This window comes from Saccopteryx bilineata, chromosome 3, assembly GCF_036850765.1.
Source record: "Saccopteryx bilineata isolate mSacBil1 chromosome 3, mSacBil1_pri_phased_curated, whole genome shotgun sequence".
In the NCBI taxonomy this organism is placed as follows: Eukaryota; Metazoa; Chordata; class Mammalia; order Chiroptera; family Emballonuridae; genus Saccopteryx; species Saccopteryx bilineata.
Genome location: NC_089492.1, coordinates 163,202,957 through 163,219,189, shown reverse-complemented (window position 1 = coordinate 163,219,189; position 16,233 = coordinate 163,202,957). Strand labels below are relative to the sequence as shown.

The following is a 16,233-nucleotide window of genomic DNA, read 5'->3' as shown; positions in this document are numbered from 1 at the left end:
GGAAAATCTGAGCTTTAAACTATTAGAAATGGCCACGCAGAGACAACTCAGATCAAGTGCAATCGAGGTAACTTTGCGCACTTGGTCTCACCAGGAAAGTAAAGACCGCCAAGGTTTGAGAGAGGCCCAGTCTTCTGGCTTGACCCCCCTCCCCTCCGGGCCCACTCCAAGGGGTGTAGGGAGCTCCGTGGGGGACGTGGCGGTCCCTTTAGGTTCCTGGCTCAGGAGGTGGCTGCCATGATAACCTCTCCGAAAGAGAGTGAAAGAGAGAAAAAGAGAGAGAGAGAGAGAAGTGGACAGGCACCCATCTCCGGGGCTCAGCCCAACATAGATTCATTTCTTTGGCCGCAAAAATTCCCAAACCCTACGAATTCGCCGTGCATTCCTCGTGGCTGCGGGCGCGGGCTTTGCTCAACCAAGCGCATGGAAGCCAAGGGAGCTCCGTCCTAATCCATCAGGACTGCATAACCGCCTAGCAGGCTATCCCATAGAAACAAATCCACCATCAAGAGCCTCGCTACCCTCTGCGTGGAAAGCCTGGGGCTGACCCGCGTCCCCCAAATAATTCGAATCTAATCTCCTCAGTCCTTCCGGCGGAGAAGTGACCTGCCAGCCTGAGCGCAGGGGAGGCTGACATGGAGCCCTGGGCAGTTACTCGAGCAAGAACGTAGCAATTTAGTGTCGTCTCCGCGTTTTATTTGGGTATTTTGTGACACTACGGGTGCGTGATTGGCCACCCTCTCCCTCCGGCTCACAATCCCCCCCCTCCTGGAGTCGGTGTCTCAGCAGGAGCCTCAGGGCTCCGAATCTAGTGCAGGCACCTAGCTGGCCAGGGCCAGGTTTCTCCACGCGCCCAGAACCCGCGAAGTTACGCGCTCCCCCGCTACGTACCCCGCGAAGTTAAAGGGGAAGAGAATTTAAAATACACTGGCCAAAACTCACTCTTAAGAACACTTTGAAGTTGGGTAACTGTGATTGCGCCACTCTCCTCCTCCCCTTCCCCCCATCTCCCACTCAACCAGATGTACCAGAAAGCGGCACTTTGATCTTGCAAAGCAGCAATTTATATTTCTTTACATTTTTTTTTTCCTGTAAAAAGATGATTGGACCGGAGAGAAAATAATGTAATTCCGCGGGCGCAGGGCTGAGGAGAGGCCTTCTGGGCCGGACCAAGGGTGGGCCCAGGGCGCCAGGCACATCTGTTCGTCCGGGTTTGCAGTGCATTCCTCTTCGCCAAGGTTTTTTCTTCCCCCGTCCCCCGGCGGACCAATCCCGTGATTCACCGGGCAGGAAGCTGGGCTTTATTTGTGTTTGACCTAGAGATGCTGGGAGAGGTGTGGAGAGGTGGGCGGGGGTGTGCGGGTTGCAGTAGGTAAAGGGAAGACTGAGGCTCCACATTGTGTGAATTGAATTGGAAGACAGGAGAGGAGGAGCTCAGAGAGAAAAATCACCTCCCGCCTTTGAGTAGGGAACTCAATACCTGCTCTCCACCATTTTCCCCTCCGGGAAAGGAGTGAGGGCAGCTGCAGCCTCGGTAGGGGAGGACAATATCAACCTGTTGCCAACGGTCTTTGCAGCCAAGGGATTTTTTTCTGAAATAAAACGGACCGGTAACCTTTCCCCGCATTTTGACTAATAACCTTAAATTGGATTAAAGTTTGGGAGAATATTGAACTAGCAGAGCACTAGTCAAACACAGCAGACTTGCCACCAGCCGCTCCCACCCAGATGAAAGGCATCCTTTCTCTGCCTAGGCCAAACTGCCACCTTCTAGGGCCCGAGGGGAGTCTCTGATTGCTCAGCCCTTTCTCCCCATAACTGTTCCTTTTCTATTACCTAACTGGAATCTCTTCTCTTTCCTCCCTTGAGACCTGAGGACCCTAACCACTATGTCAGTGCTTGAGCAAATAATGCAGAGACTCACTATCCCTGCCCTTCAGTCTGCAGGCTGGTGCAGCTTGGCCTCTGAGGTCTCTCCCTACAGGAGTCTGGTTTGTGCTAAGAGCTCTTAGCTGAGGGCTGCAAACTCTAGGGTGTTGGCCACAGGAGCTTTGCAGTGCATGAGGTATTTGCTCAGAAGACCCATTCCAGGCCCCCTTCCTAAACCTCTGCTCTGATTCATCACAAATCCACTGTTATGAATCAGAGTGAGGGCCCCCCAATTTTATGCCCAGACTAATAGTGGGGCAGAGGTTTCAGGAGGTGAAGCCATCCTGTCCTCTTCTCTTTTTCTTTCTGTTTTCTGTTCCCTTTTCTTTTATTATCCTGTTTTTTTCTTTACTTTTTCTTTAACTTTTGTTTTTTCCTGCTATCCTTCCCTCCCCCTTATATTTCCCTAGCTTTTACATTCTGCAGCCCGAGAAGGTCTCTGTGATCCTTTCCTTTGCCTGATGCCACCACGCACTCACCTCTCTCCCCAGTCTTCCCCAAAATACACTTGCAAGTTTGACTTCCAGTTTTAATGTATGAGGCAGGAAAAGCAGAGGGGAAGATGGCAAGTGGATGTCCTCAGCAGGTAGGAGGGGGGATGTGGTCAGCTGGTTGGATGGGAAAATGCATCTGTGTCACTGAGGGAAGCTCCAGGTGGCAGAAGGGACACAGATGAACGTTAGAGGAACATGAACGTTAGAGGGACATAGGTAGAAGTTACTAGTGAGAACACAGCAAGGTTGAGGAGCAGCACAGATCTCACATCTGGGGCAACACCCACACCAAGGAAACCAGCACAACACTATGGGAGTTTAATGCAGTGTTTGCTCAGAGCAATTCTGCTGATGACACTGAATTTGCCATCAGGGGGAGAGAAAAAAATAGCACAAGAACAGAGGCTGTCAATATTCCACCGAGAAAACAAAGTCAGGAAAAGGGAAAAGGAATAAGGAAGGTCTTCTTGCATTTTATCTCCTGGATCTCACAGGTCCCTTCACCAAGCAGCCGGCTCCCAAGACTGGTGTTTACTGGGAGGGAGCGGGGGTGAGCTAAGCTTGCGATCTCCGCAAGGGAGGAGGCTGAAGCCACCCCTACTGGAAACACAGGACCAAACTCAACTTGAGTCTCTCAGAACCCAAAGGTGGCTCAGGATTTTGGGACATCACTACCTATATATTCCCTTTGAAAAATGGGGATACCAATGTCTCTTGCCCAGCCTTGCTTTCTGGGCTTGTCTGTGGTTTCTCAGGAGCCTTTCTTTTTCTTTTCTTTTCTTTTTTTTTTTTTTTTGTATTTTTTTTTCTGAAGCTGGAAACGGGGAGAGACAGTCAGACAGACTCCCGCATGCGCCCGACCGGGATCCACCCGGCACGCCCACCAGGGGCGATGCTCTGCCCACCAGGGGGCGATGCTCTGCCCATCCTGGGCGTCACCGTGTTGCGACCAGAGCCACTCTAGCGCCTGAGGCAGAGGCCACAGAGCCATCCCCAGCGCCCGGGCCATCTTTGCTCCAATGGAGCCTTGGCTGCGGGAGGAGAAGAGAGAGACAGAGAGGAAGGAGGGGGGATGGGGGGTGGAGAAGCAAATGGGCGCTTCTCCTGTGTGCCCTGGCCGGAATCGAACCCGGGTCCCCCACATGCCAGGCCGACGCTCTACCGCTTCAGGACCCTTTCTTGAGCTCCCGGGCCCTGTGCTTTACTCCCAAAGCCAAAGAGCTTTCCTTCCGAAGACAGGTTTTTCTTTGGAGCTCCGAGAGTCTCTCTCACCCTGGGCCCATGGACCTAGGTGTTTTCTTTCTCCATTCCCTCTTCAAAACAAATCTACGTTCTGAATCATCAGCTATTTTGAGGAATAAACAACAGATAGAAATCAGTGCTCGGGTCACAGGACCTATTTTTGATTTGCATCTCAAAAGGATCGGTGCTGTAGAAATAAGGATTACAATATATAAAGGACCTGAGAGTCTAGCTGTGTTAATGTGTGTATGGGTGAAGGAGGCAAGAGAACAAGAGGGGAACTCAGTGTAAAAACATTTCAGGGCCCACCCTGAGGACAGCATCTCTCTAGTGACCATGGACTTAGGAGATGGCTCCCAGGTCGGATTGACACACTGTCCTCTGGAAGCTCCCAGTCTGAAGGCGGAGATAGTCTGCATGACACTGGCTACCTTCCACGACTGCGGAGACAAATTTCATTGGAGAAGGACAGGTGTTTCGAACTGAGCTGGAGCTCAGTCGCTGTCTAATTGCTCAGTTGCCAGCCTACTAGTGTTGTGTGGAGGATCAGCGACCTGGGGGGAGGCCTTTGTGAGGGGAAGGCAAGAAACCTTCCGGAATAGGTGATTATGAGGTTGAGCCACGGAAAACCCGGGCTTTAGAGCGAAGCGGCGCAAGCTGTAAGGGAGAGGAGAGACGGTCCAGAGGCGGTTGCTGCAGAGCCACTGGATCCCAACGGAGCTTGGCGCCTTGATCATAGTTGACCGAGCCCCTGCCAGGAACGACAGTCCCCTTAGCAGAAGCAACTAGTGTTTCCTGCTTAGCCCCGGGCCACTCCTGGCCCTGAGAAAAGACTGTGGAACTGCAGTCCTTTTATCTCTTGTCTCCTCAAGCTGAGGCGCTCAAGCTGGGTAGGCCTCCTGCGTGTGAGCAAGGGGGTAGACTTCTTTCGCCTGTATCAGACAATTCCATCAGTGCCCTCTCCCCAACTCCACCCGCTTTGCCAGAATCACTTGCAGTCAGAGAGAGCCTAGACGTGCAAATTGCATTCAAGTGCGTTTGCACCTAGAGTGGATGAAGGTATAGGGATTATGAATTCTGGCTCTAGAGTTGGATTACCTGCACTAAAAGCTGTGAGACCCATACCAAGTTAGATAACCTCGGTATACCTCAGTTTCTCCTCTGTAAAACGAGGCTGGTAACACTGGTTCTCAGTTCATAGAACTTGAAGTGGGAGGAATGAGTTAGTGCACTAAAGCTCTCAGCACAAGGCCTGGCACACAATAAAAGGCATAATAAATATGAACTCTTCATAAGTGGTGCCCACCAAAAAAAGAGGACGGTTGTGAAAATAAACACTTATCTCCTCACTATCTGATTTTCCTGGAAGCAGGAGCTTCTGGATAGAACTGCTTTCTGCTGTTTTTTGAGCTGGGTCAGAAGTTCTCATTTCCAATGATGGTGGGCACGAGCAATATTGGGGACAGAGGTCCGCCGTACAGTTTGGGCCCACCTTAGTGCCCTTACCCCGAAGAGTTCTCCAACCTGGGCCCCTGGCGCTGCGGGCACCTTTGCGAATAAGAATAATGTGGATTCATGCATTGTTTGCCCTGGGAACACTTTCATTTGCCTGGAGTCATTGATTGTCCAATGAAGACCTTGAAAGTATGAGAAGTTAAATGATTATTTTTCCTGATTAGGGATAGAGAGCTTTCCTCGCCCCAGGCTTTCTGGGGTACTTGGCTGTGGGCCAGAGCAAAATGCTTCCTGCAGCTATTTGAGTGAGACCAGCATGGGGCTGCTCCCCTCCCCCACCTTTCCTGCAGCGCAGGCCCTGGAACTCGGGCAACATCTGTCTCTCCACAAATACCCAATCTATATATGTATTTGTCCTGAATGACCATTCAAGTTATGAAACAGTTATATATATGTATATATATATATATAGCTTTTATATTATATGGTATATAATATAGTATATTATGTAATGGTTTTTTGATATATAAAAATCCATTTTGAGGGCTCATTTGTTCAGCCATTTAGGGCTCCCCACGTTGGTAATCTTCCTACTCCACTATTCTTGGTGCCACCAGAAAATCCATGCACATCACCCAAGAGTTCCAGATTCTTTTCTATTACCTTTGATTTGGTTGGCCTGAGCAGATCGAAAAGGTAGCCTCTGAATTATGGACTGAAACTAATGAAAAGCCTCCCATGACCTAGCTCACCTGCCCTGTGCCAGTTCCTCCCTCTCCAGTCCCACGGCAAGTGGCCAGCTATCCCTACCTCCACCCACCCGAGGATTTCATTCCAAAGGCCCTCTCAGAGCTGCTCCTGGAAGAGCTAGTTTCCACTCTCCTTGTATAATGGACAATTCATTCTCCACTGTGGAGAAGGAGAGATTGATTCATAAGGAGGCTGTAAAAATCCACTTGCCCATGTTTGTGAGTAACGACTCAGGGTGGGGCCAGCTGGCGTAATTCTGCCAACAACATTTGATCCTGGGTGGCCGATTTTTATTAGTGACAAGTGAAATCTAAACATTTTTGGCAAAAAAAAAAAAAAAAGTCATTACATCAAGGACTTATGCTTCAAATCATTTGGCTTTAGCTGCTGGTCCTCGAAGGCAACCCTATGGCAGTGCTCTAGGTCCCTTTCTCCTCTGCCTAACTTCTACCAGCCTCCCTCCTCCAGGAAGCCCAGGTTCCTTCTTTAGGTCCCAGGGTTCCAGCTGGCTGTGTTAGAGTGCAGGAACCTGGCTCTTCTCCCCTAAACCCCCATAAACTTTAGATAATCCTTCCTCTCCATGGAAAAACCAAAGGGAGCTCTTAACCTTGCTTAGTCAAGCACCTGCAAACCCAGCAAAAAGGGGAAGATGGAGTCACATTTAGGGGGCAAACTTGGAGGGGTTGGGACCCCTCATGTCAAAGGAACTCAAAAGGAAGTTCTGCTTAGGAAATGTTTGGCTCCAGGAGTTTTGCTTTCTGATTGGAGGCCTGATGGCTGGAGGTTGGAAGGGGCTCTGTAAAGCCAGTATCCACGGCCACCATCACAGCCGCCTGGCCCATTCAGGTTTGCATTAAATTCGGACAGTCGGTTAAGAAACAATGGAGCCAAGAATTGGTGGGTCATTACTTTTAATCCTAGCTTGCACCCAATGGGCAAGTAAAAACACACACTGGGCTCCAAAACCCACTTATTCAGTGCTCACAAAGCTACTGACTTATCCGAGTTTCCTAGAATCAAAGGTTTCTAGCTCACCAGACTTATTCACCTCTGTTCCCCATCTCCTTCTCTGCACAAACAGGCTTCTCCTTCTGCACTCTGCCATCTTGGCTACCTCTCCTCTCCTCCACATGGCCTTTCTCTGCTCTCCTCTCTAATGCTAATCTCAGGAACCCAAGGGAGCAAGCTCCCGGTCTGTCCCATTTTATATTGTAGAAATCCAAACCTTTAATCCAATATACAAACAAGGAAGTCTCTGATACAAAGTCACTTATCTGAGGCATAATGGGATTCCTCATGAGAGTGCACCACCTCAGGGTGGGCAAGGCTTAGTCTTAGAACTAAGCCTTAGGCTATAATGACTTTGCCAGTTTACAGCCTGTCTCCCACACCAAAAGCGAGCAAACATATATGTCATATTTAAAAACTTATTTGACCAACAGGCTGTATGTGCTTAAACAAAATGAGACCAAACCTCGCTGCTCCTGCTTGGTGCCAGTATTTCTCACTGCCCAGTCCGCCATTCCCTGCTGGGTCTCCTGGGCTTTGGAGAATGACATGGTCTCGCCCAGGCACTGATTGTCTCTCTCAAGGCTGGGTGCTTAGCAGGTTTCCCTTCTTTTGTCACCAGGAGACCTTGACCTCTTAGGTAGCTCTGTGCAGATGAAGGAGAGGAGGTTGGGGGACAGCTGCATGGATCAAGCCTCAGGGGGCCAAGGGAGAGCCCGAGGGACCTGTGCAGTTGGGAAGATATGAAGCAGGTAGCAGAATTTTTGTACATTTTTGCAAACTTTGGGCCAGTTGGGTATGTGGCCAGGATGTTTCCCCATATGCCTACGTGTGATGCTCTGTACCCAAGTATGTGTTGTTTCTCCATGCATGGTTGATTCTAAAAAGATATCCATGTGCACCAGTGTAGCTGTACATGGTGTATGTATACATGCATGTGTCTGCTGCTGGATAGATAGATATAACCATGGGTTTGTGTAGTCATGCAAAATACATGCACAAACCATGTGCTTATAAACTTACTATGCAAGTATGTATATAGTAGTTATTGATGTACCAACATTTATTTGGGGAAGGACGTGCTGATGGCCTCAAAATCCACTGACTTCCGGTTGAGTTGCCTAGGCCTGAGTTCCAGAGATTGTGGAATGTTACCTTCCAGCCCCGCCCAAGCTGGCCAAGGAGAGGGGCAAGAGGGCCTTCCCAGAAGCCCCCTCCTCTCCAACCCCAGGCCGGTCTTTGCTTAGCGCCTGGGTATCCAGAGCCAGGCTCCTCCCTTGCGTTTTCAGCATGGGCTGGAGGTTTCGCTTCCTGCGAAAGCTGGCAGGGTGGGATTGGCAAAGTAGGAGCTGGCGCCCCGCGGGGCAGGCGGATACCGAAGGCCAAGGCCAGGCCGCCGGGTTGCAAGACACTCCTAGGGGAGAGGGAAGCTGGGCCTGGGGAACAGGATTTCCTCGCCTCCAGAGCGCGGCGGCTCCGGGCCTGGCTGCACAGGCCCCCTTTGTGGAGCGCCCAGCTCCTGCGCAGACCCAACTCACCGAACAATAGCGCAATGTTGCCACCCGCCGGGCCAGGCTCTCCGAGCTACACCGCGGCCGCCGAAGGCGAGGAAACCGGGTGGCGCTTTTTTATAGTCACAGATATAAAATCGGGGCTTTCGCTCGCCCCCTACCCCAACGCCGATAGAAAGCAGATAAATTTATGAAGGGCGAGCTAAGAGAATAATTACAGAATGAAGGCCGTTAAATTTTATTTCCAGTCCCAAAGGCAAAACTTGCGATTTTATTGCAAACATCTGGAGGGACCGAGAAGAGGGCATGCTGCTAGTTTAAAATAAAAACAAAAGATTTTATTTCGCGAAAACAAAAAACACCATTAATGAACCTTTCGCCTCCACGGACTTTTTATTTTTTTATTTATTTTTTTTAAGTGTGAGAGGGTAGTTGAATAGTCAACGACGCACGACGGTCCCACAGCTCCGGGCGACTGGAGATGTTGTCTACAGAAGTGGTCCTATGCTGTCTCCGAGGGATTGGCACTGGGGAGACGTTTCCAGAAATCAGCTCCCCCCCCCCCACGTCCACCCGAGCGAGGGCTCCCGGACAGTTAAGCCACCCCATAACTGGGCGGCAATTTGGGAAAATAAGTGAAAAGTGGGTACTTGGCCTCACATTCCCGGAAGGTTTGATCACAGATCACAGCAATAATAAGATCCCGGGTCTGTCCAGCCTCCCACCCATTATCTTGCCTGCTTCTCTTGGTTGTAAAGTATTTAGGACCCATTCAGCTTGACGACAGGGAAACTGAGGCACAAGCCATTAAATGACTTACATAAGGTCACCGTTTAGAGTTGAGCTGGATGGACCTGGTTGCTCAGCTCTACTAGTTTTAGAGTCCCCGTGGTTTCCTCCTACACCATTCGTCTCATAATGTTTTATATCTGCCTAGTCAGGCCGAATTCATTGTAATTTCAAGGCCCCACAGGGTGTCCTGCCCAGGTGTTCTTTTATTGTTTGTTTTGTTTTTAATTTTTCCATTGATTTGAGAGAGAGAAAAGGGGTGGGGGGAGAGAAGCATCAACTCCTTATTTTACTTAGTTGTCCCATTTAGCTGTGTACTCATTGATTGCTTTATCCAGTTAGCCACCAGGCCAGGACCCTGCCACGTGTTTAAGAGCAGCCTAACATGCTGCTGGCCAACTATTTTAAACTTTGTTTTCAATTACTCAAAACTGCAAAAGCACAGCAAGTGTCTGGTGGCTCGTCTTGGTATTGAGGCATTAGCAATGGTGGGATTTCAGGTGTTTTTTAGTGTGGTGAGAAGCAGAAGGAAAGGACAGGTATGCAGAGGAATTAGTGGCTCCAGACCTTTGACCCTATGCTGCAGAATTCTGTGGGGGTTTCTTTGAAAACTCAAAATATCTGGACACAGTTTTAGGTGAGCACTCTGCTATTCTTCTTTTCTTGGCTTTCCTCCTCTCAAGGCTAGGTCTGGGAATCAACCTCCCCTGTGTTCCTACAGGTGGTCAGTGAGTTCTTCTTCCTCTCACCCTCTCTTAGATCCCGCCCCCCTGCTTTTCAGGTGCTTAATATACCAATTATCCTCTGTGGGGCCTTGCAGGGGGTAGGGTGGGGCCTCCAATTGGGTCCCTGTCAATCATCCTCAGTCCTGAAATAGACCAGACCTGGACTCACCACCTACAGACTCCACTCTGGGCCCTAAATTGGAGCCTGTTGCTGGGAAACCTGAGGACTTGCCTCAGGACATAGCCTCATACACAAAGGACCTGGCTTTTAGTCCTAAAAGTTAAAGGAGAGAGAACTAGAGTAACTAGAGGAAAATCTAAAAGCCCTCTGATGTAATTTGTGGAAGGAAAATGCATCCATTACTCCCAGATTCTTACATTTAACCCCCTAACCCTCTCTTTTTTCTTCTCCCCAATCACATAATCCTTTACACCTAGGTCACAGACATTAAACCATCCTGCTTAATCTTTCCAGACCTTCTTCCCATTAGCACAAGGAGTGCAAGCTTCTGGAAAAAACTTAGACTGACCCCAGTAGTCACAAAAAGAAATGCCCCTGCCCCTCCTCTTTACCTAGAGGAAAACCCAGATTTTGCTGACTTCCAAACCAGCCTCACTTCACTACTATCTGGCTTGTTCTCATGGTCTACCCTACTTTTTAGGACACGAGTGTGCATAGAATAGAGGTTGGGACAACCGATGTAAGCTGAAGGAAGGACCAGGGGCTCCTCTGAGCAGTCTGTGCTGATGGAATGCTTTGGGGATGGGATGCACATGCCTGCCATTGAAGGCTTTACTCACTTCTTTAGGTGTGACTGTGGGACGTGTCCATGGAGACCTACAGGAGCAGGCTTTCTGAACTTATATTTAGGTGTGTGGATAACCAAAAAGTCCTCTTTTTGGGAAGTTTTTTGGCCTCAGGGAGTATGTGGCCTATGGTGTGTCTACTTCTCAATCCAAACCAGGCCAGAGTCTGTCAGTGAGATACAGACAATGGGGGAAGGGAATGCCAGGAAAGAACAGAAGCTGGCTTCTCCACTAGGCCTGGTCTCAGCAGGCTCCAGCCACCAGCGGTGACACCAGAATCTGGAACCCAAAGAGAGGTCTGAGCCACAGGAGAACATAACTGCGTGCTTCTGGCTGGTGTCGCCTCCAACTCCTTTGCTGCAGCCAGTGACGGTGACTGCTCCCTCACTTTAGGCAGCAGTTCCTGGAAGCAATGCCAAGTGATGACCGAGGTGGGAGACACTATGCCTAGCCACCCAGGATCCTGGTTCCCAAGAGTTTCCTCGTCAGTGAGGTGGAAGACACTGAGGGGCTCAGCACCCAGCTTCCAGATCCCTTGGTTCTTAGAAGGCAAGTCAGAGGAGCTCTGGGAAGGCCCTGGAGGCCAAGCCTGGCTGAATCACACCTATCCAGTCAGTGACTTTTCTAATATTATGTCTGTATTTGCTGCACTCCTAGTTTCTTCTCTTCTGGGCTAGAGCCCAATTTGAGGGGCTTCCAAAAAGTGGTCTGTTTGGCTGTCCTGCAAAAAGGCCCAAGTACATTCATGATGCTCTGTTGTTGCCTCCAGCACCAGAGCACTTCCAAATACAAGAGCAAGGACTGGACTTCCCCAGTCCCTGGGCAGTCAGGAGGGAAATGTGGAGGTTCACAGGCCTCACAAGCCCTTTCTTTTCCCCCCAGGGAGGAAGGACAGACGAGCGCTCCTTCCAGGGGGCCTTATGACACGCCTGGGCCCCTCTACCTTACGCTTACGGGTTCAGACCCTGCTGTAGGACCTGGTTGTCGCGAGAGTAGTCTGCAGGGCCTCTCCATCTGTCGATCGCACCCGGGAGCTGGCTCTTTTCTGCCCCTTGTAGCGGGTATAGAAGCGTCTCGACCAGGGTTTGGGGACAGGAAGATCAGGCTGTGGTGAGGTCGTCGTCTGCAAAACCCAAGACTCTTTTCCACTTGGTAAGATGAACTTCTGGGCCCCTCTGGAGTTGCTCTGCGCTGGACTGGGCTCAGGGTTTCCCTGCGGCTCGCGACCAGCAGCGCAACCTCGGAAGGGCTGTGAGAAATCAAAATGGGCAGAAGTGTTGGACTTTAAGTTCCTTAGAAATCCCTAGCGACCGCACTGCCCTGAAAAAAAAAAATTTTTTTTTTAAGGGTAGTGGGAGGATCAGCGGGGCGGGGAGAGCCGAGCTTCCGAGATGATCGGATTTGAAGGGAATTTTGAAAAAGCTCCTTCTCTGCTTTCCAAGTTCCTGGCTGCCCTCGCCCAGCCCTTCTCCGTGGGTTCTCCACAACAAGAGCCCCGAGCGGTCTCAGCTCCGCTCAGCATCTGAGCCGAAGGGAAGGCGAGGTTTTGCTGCGTGCGGGCCCAGTCGGGATCCGCCTGCAGAGTGCGCGGTAAGCCCGGCGCCCCAGTCGGCCTCCTGCTTTCAGGGGCCTACACCTCCTTGTCTCCTCCACCAGGTAAAGCCGGAAGGAGAAAGCAGTCTTTAGATTTTCAACAACAGCCTGGATAGTAACGGGGCTTTTTTGTTTATTTCTTTCGTTTTGCGCTCGCTAGAATTGTTTAGAAATAGTCCAACAGGAAAATAAGAACCTGCGTGCTGAAATCCGGGCGAAACCAGATTTAAAAGCATCCAGAGGCAGATGAGATATTATTAGAGTCGTTTTCAGGCGTTTTGGAAACGTTGACATTTTGTCTGAGCCTCCAAATTCCAGATTTGTAATTAAAATGACTTGGCTCGCAGCGTCTTTGAAACCTAGCAGATTAGGGAGGAAAAGGTAGGACTGGAGGCTGGCAGGAGTTTGTAACGGCACAGACCAGACCTCGACCTTCAGCTCGCTCCCCCCCCCCCTCCCAAGAGGAACGAACCCACGGGGCACCCGGGAAATCAGGAGTTAAAGTCGACTCGGGAGCATCCCGGGGTGACGGGCACTGAGCCTTGGCCTGAGCCTCAGTCTATCCCCTCCGCTCATTGGCCCGCGCTCTCAGGGTTTCTCCTGTTCCTTCCTCGCCATTGGTCGGGGGCTGGCCCCCCCCCCCTCAGTCTTTCTCTTCCTCCCCCTCCCTCTCCCTCGCCCCAAGGACAGGAGCGCACCGCCAGCCCCCAGCTCTCGGGAAGGGAGGAATTTAGAAAAAAAGTTTCCCAGAAGTTTGGATCAGAGGAAGGACGGGAAGACCGAGAGAGGAAGAGGGAGAGGGAGGAGAGAAAGGGAGAGGGAGGAGAGACAGAGAATAAAAAAAAAGATGAAGTCTAGTCTGCACAGCCTGTGAGCGCCTGCCCGGGTGGGTGGGAAGCAGGACGCGGGCGCTCATGCTGAGAGCGGGCGGCGCTCGGGACTCTTGTGCGTAGCCGCTGGGGCAGCTAGGGGCGCCGGTGCGAGCCGGCGGCGGAGGGCGGGGGAGGGCACAGGGGGAAGGTGCCAAGGACCCGCAAAGCGTCAGCCTCTCCCGGGCCCGGCCCGGCGGGCGCTCGGAGCGTGAGGGCGCGGGCTGCTCCCTCAGTAGCGGGGGCGAGAGGGGGCCGGGGTGCGGGCGGCTAAGATGAGTGAAAGGAGAAGATCTGCAGTCGCCCTGAGCTCGCGAGCACATGCCTTCTCCGTTGAAGCCTTGATCGGCTCAAATAAAAAACGGAAACTGCGAGACTGGGAGGAGAAAGGGCTGGACCTGTCCATGGAGGCGCTGAGCCCCGCGGGCCCACTCGGAGACGCAGAGGACGCGGCCGCACACGGCCTGGAGCCTCTCCCCGGTGAGTGCGTAGGACCAGACCGCGGGAGGCGGGCGGCTAGCCGGGGGTCAGAGTGGTGAGGAGGGAGGCCCTGGTTACCGCCGCCCTGTCCTGCTCCAACGCGGCTTTCTTTTTCTTTTTATAAATGCTTTGAGCCTTCCCCAAATTCACCGTAACAATTTGGGAGAACTGGCCTAAGCCTTCTATTTTTTCGCCAGCGTCAAGCAAGGAGGCCTCCGTGCTCTCATTCCCTTCTCTGGAAGCAGAGCGCAGCATTCCTGGTGCCCGCAGCTGAGGAGCTTGCGGGGCCCTGGGGTTAGGAGGGGCGCGGAGTGCAGGCAACGGCCGGAGAGGAGAGGGGCTGGGACTCACTTCTGAGAGCTCGGGAGAATGAGCGCGGAGGCCTTGGTCCTATACCCCCTCCTCGGGAAGTGCCCACTTTATCCCATTTAGCTTTCAACTTTGGCCCTCGCCCTTCCCCCACCAACGTTCTTGGGACTTAAATTGTTGATTTTCCCCTACTCCGGCGACAGGGGAGCATAGTCATATTTCTACTTCGTTGGCTTTTATGGAAAGAGGAATGTACTATATGTCAGACCCCTTACCCTGCGCCTTAGACTACTCTTCAGGGCCCACATCTCTGTGTATTTGGGAGCAGCGGTGCGATTAATTTGTATATTGGATCTGTACGCACACAACGTATAAAACACAGGGAGGATGTCGATGTCAGTATTTTAACAGAATCCAGGGTGAGGTGGAGGGGAGACAACTTAACGTTTTGTACTAAGTGCCAAGATTTCAACTGTGCAAAACAGCCCGGGGGAACAGCTGTTGTCGGAGGAATCTTACGCGGGCGCGCGCGCGCGCACACACACACGCACGCGCGCGCGCGCGCATACACACACAGCTCAGGGCTTGGGTTAGTGGCTTCAGAAACTTTCCAGCCAGGACTTCTAAAACTATTCCGGAGCTGCTCTTTAGTAAACGGGTGAGCGCGCAGGCAAGCCCAGCGGGGGCGGCGGCCTGCGTAGAAATGGGGGAGGCCTTGAGCCCAGGAACTTGGAGGCTGGAAAACTGGCGGACCCAAGGAGGGACAGCTGTCGCTTACATTTTCTCTTTCGGCAGTGACAGTTCAATTTCCATGCTCCTGAGGCTAATAATAACGTGATTAGTGGTGACCTGCAGAGACAGAGTTTTATGAATTCTCCGTGTTCTTGTGGCCCGTTATGGTATTTGGGTTTAGTGCTGGGGAATTATTTTTATTAGTCGATGAAAAGAAAATTAAAAGGAGATTTATTTCGTCCGCTCAAGTTTTCCCCTGTATTTGAATGCCGGTGCCTGTCCACGAGGATCACTGTGTGGGCAATCCAGAAAGGAATGGATGCGTGGCTAATGTATTTTCCATTTCTGGCCAGACGCTATTTCTTCACCGTATTTATTTGTGTCAAAGTCTCGCTTGGGCCTTCAGAGTTTAGTGGAAGTTCTTTCAGGCCTTATGACATCTCGCGATTTGAGCGGTGGGTTTATTTTACTCTTTTGACGGTGGGAAGGGCACAGATTATTTAACTGCGCATGGCAGACTCCCTGTCCCGGGTAGTTTCCTTTAGCGAGGGGAAACTACCCTTGCCCGAAGCCAGCCTAGGGTCGCGTGTTCAAAAAAGGACCAACACGCGTGGTCATAATCAGAGACTCAGATCGAGGTTTTCTTTTTGCCGGTTTTCTCAGCTACAAATCAGAAGAGAACAGTGAGGACTTGGGACAAGGAAAGACCGGTCCAAGAACATGCATGTGAAGACCTGGTGTCCAGAATGCTGTTTCTTTGCTCTTGCTGCCGAATGGGATTAGGGGGTGAAGACCTAACACAGAATTTTACATTACAGAGAGTTCAGTGGACCCATTCTCATTACCTTTATCACTTTTTTTTTTTTGTAAAGAAAAAGATGGGCGTTTGGGTTATAGAAAACAAAATATGTCTATGAGGCAAAGGTCCCGGAGGAGGAAGAAGCCGGAAACCGAGAATATTCGCCTGCCTTCTGCAGAGCAGAGCTTCCCGCCAGGCCTGGCTACGTCGTGGGCCAAGGGAACTCCAACTTGGAGATCTCGCCTCCTTGGAGATCTCCAAGTTGGAGCCCCGCAGTGGCCAAGGTTTCGTAGGAACCGGACGTAGGATGAGAAAAGATCTTTCAGGATAAGGGCGCGGTGGCATGGACATTGGGCGAGAAGTCGCAGGAACGGAGGAGGCAGAGTTGCGGCTCGGTTTGCGCCAGTGATAGTGGAAGGCAGGGCCTGGGCTTCGGGTCCCCTGCAGGTCCTTTTTCCTTTTTGTGTCTAATATAGCTCCCTAACAAACGCGCACAGGGCTGGGCACATTTATAAGTGTATGTATAGTGGTGGACTTGGGAGATGGGGTCCTGATGCCTCCATTGTGCCCAGGGCCATGCCTCTACCCGGCTGGAACTCATGATTCTGTTTAAATTCTTTTTTCCCAATTAAGACCGAGGGGTTTGGACCCGCTGCGTGGCTCGCCCACTTAGGCCGAGTAGAGTCAGGAACAGAAAACAAAAACAAAACAGAACATAAAATAACTACAACAAAAACAAAA

General features: G+C 51.2%; 1 protein-coding gene across 3 annotated transcripts in view; it reads left to right on the top strand.

Moving 5' to 3' along the window:
• Positions 1 to 13,002: 13,002 nt before the first annotated feature.
• Positions 13,003 to 16,233, top strand: part of TBX15 (T-box transcription factor 15) — a 120,391-nt gene continuing 117,160 nt past the window's right edge. The window contains exon 1 of one of the 3 annotated variants that reach the window (XM_066268113.1): positions 13,003 to 13,652. In XM_066268113.1, coding sequence (XP_066124210.1) covers positions 13,448 to 13,652 — 205 coding nt within the window. In that variant the 5' untranslated portion in view covers positions 13,003 to 13,447. The remainder of the gene's footprint in view (positions 13,653 to 16,233) is intronic. The other 2 variants (XM_066268115.1, XM_066268116.1) reach the window with 2 other exon arrangements.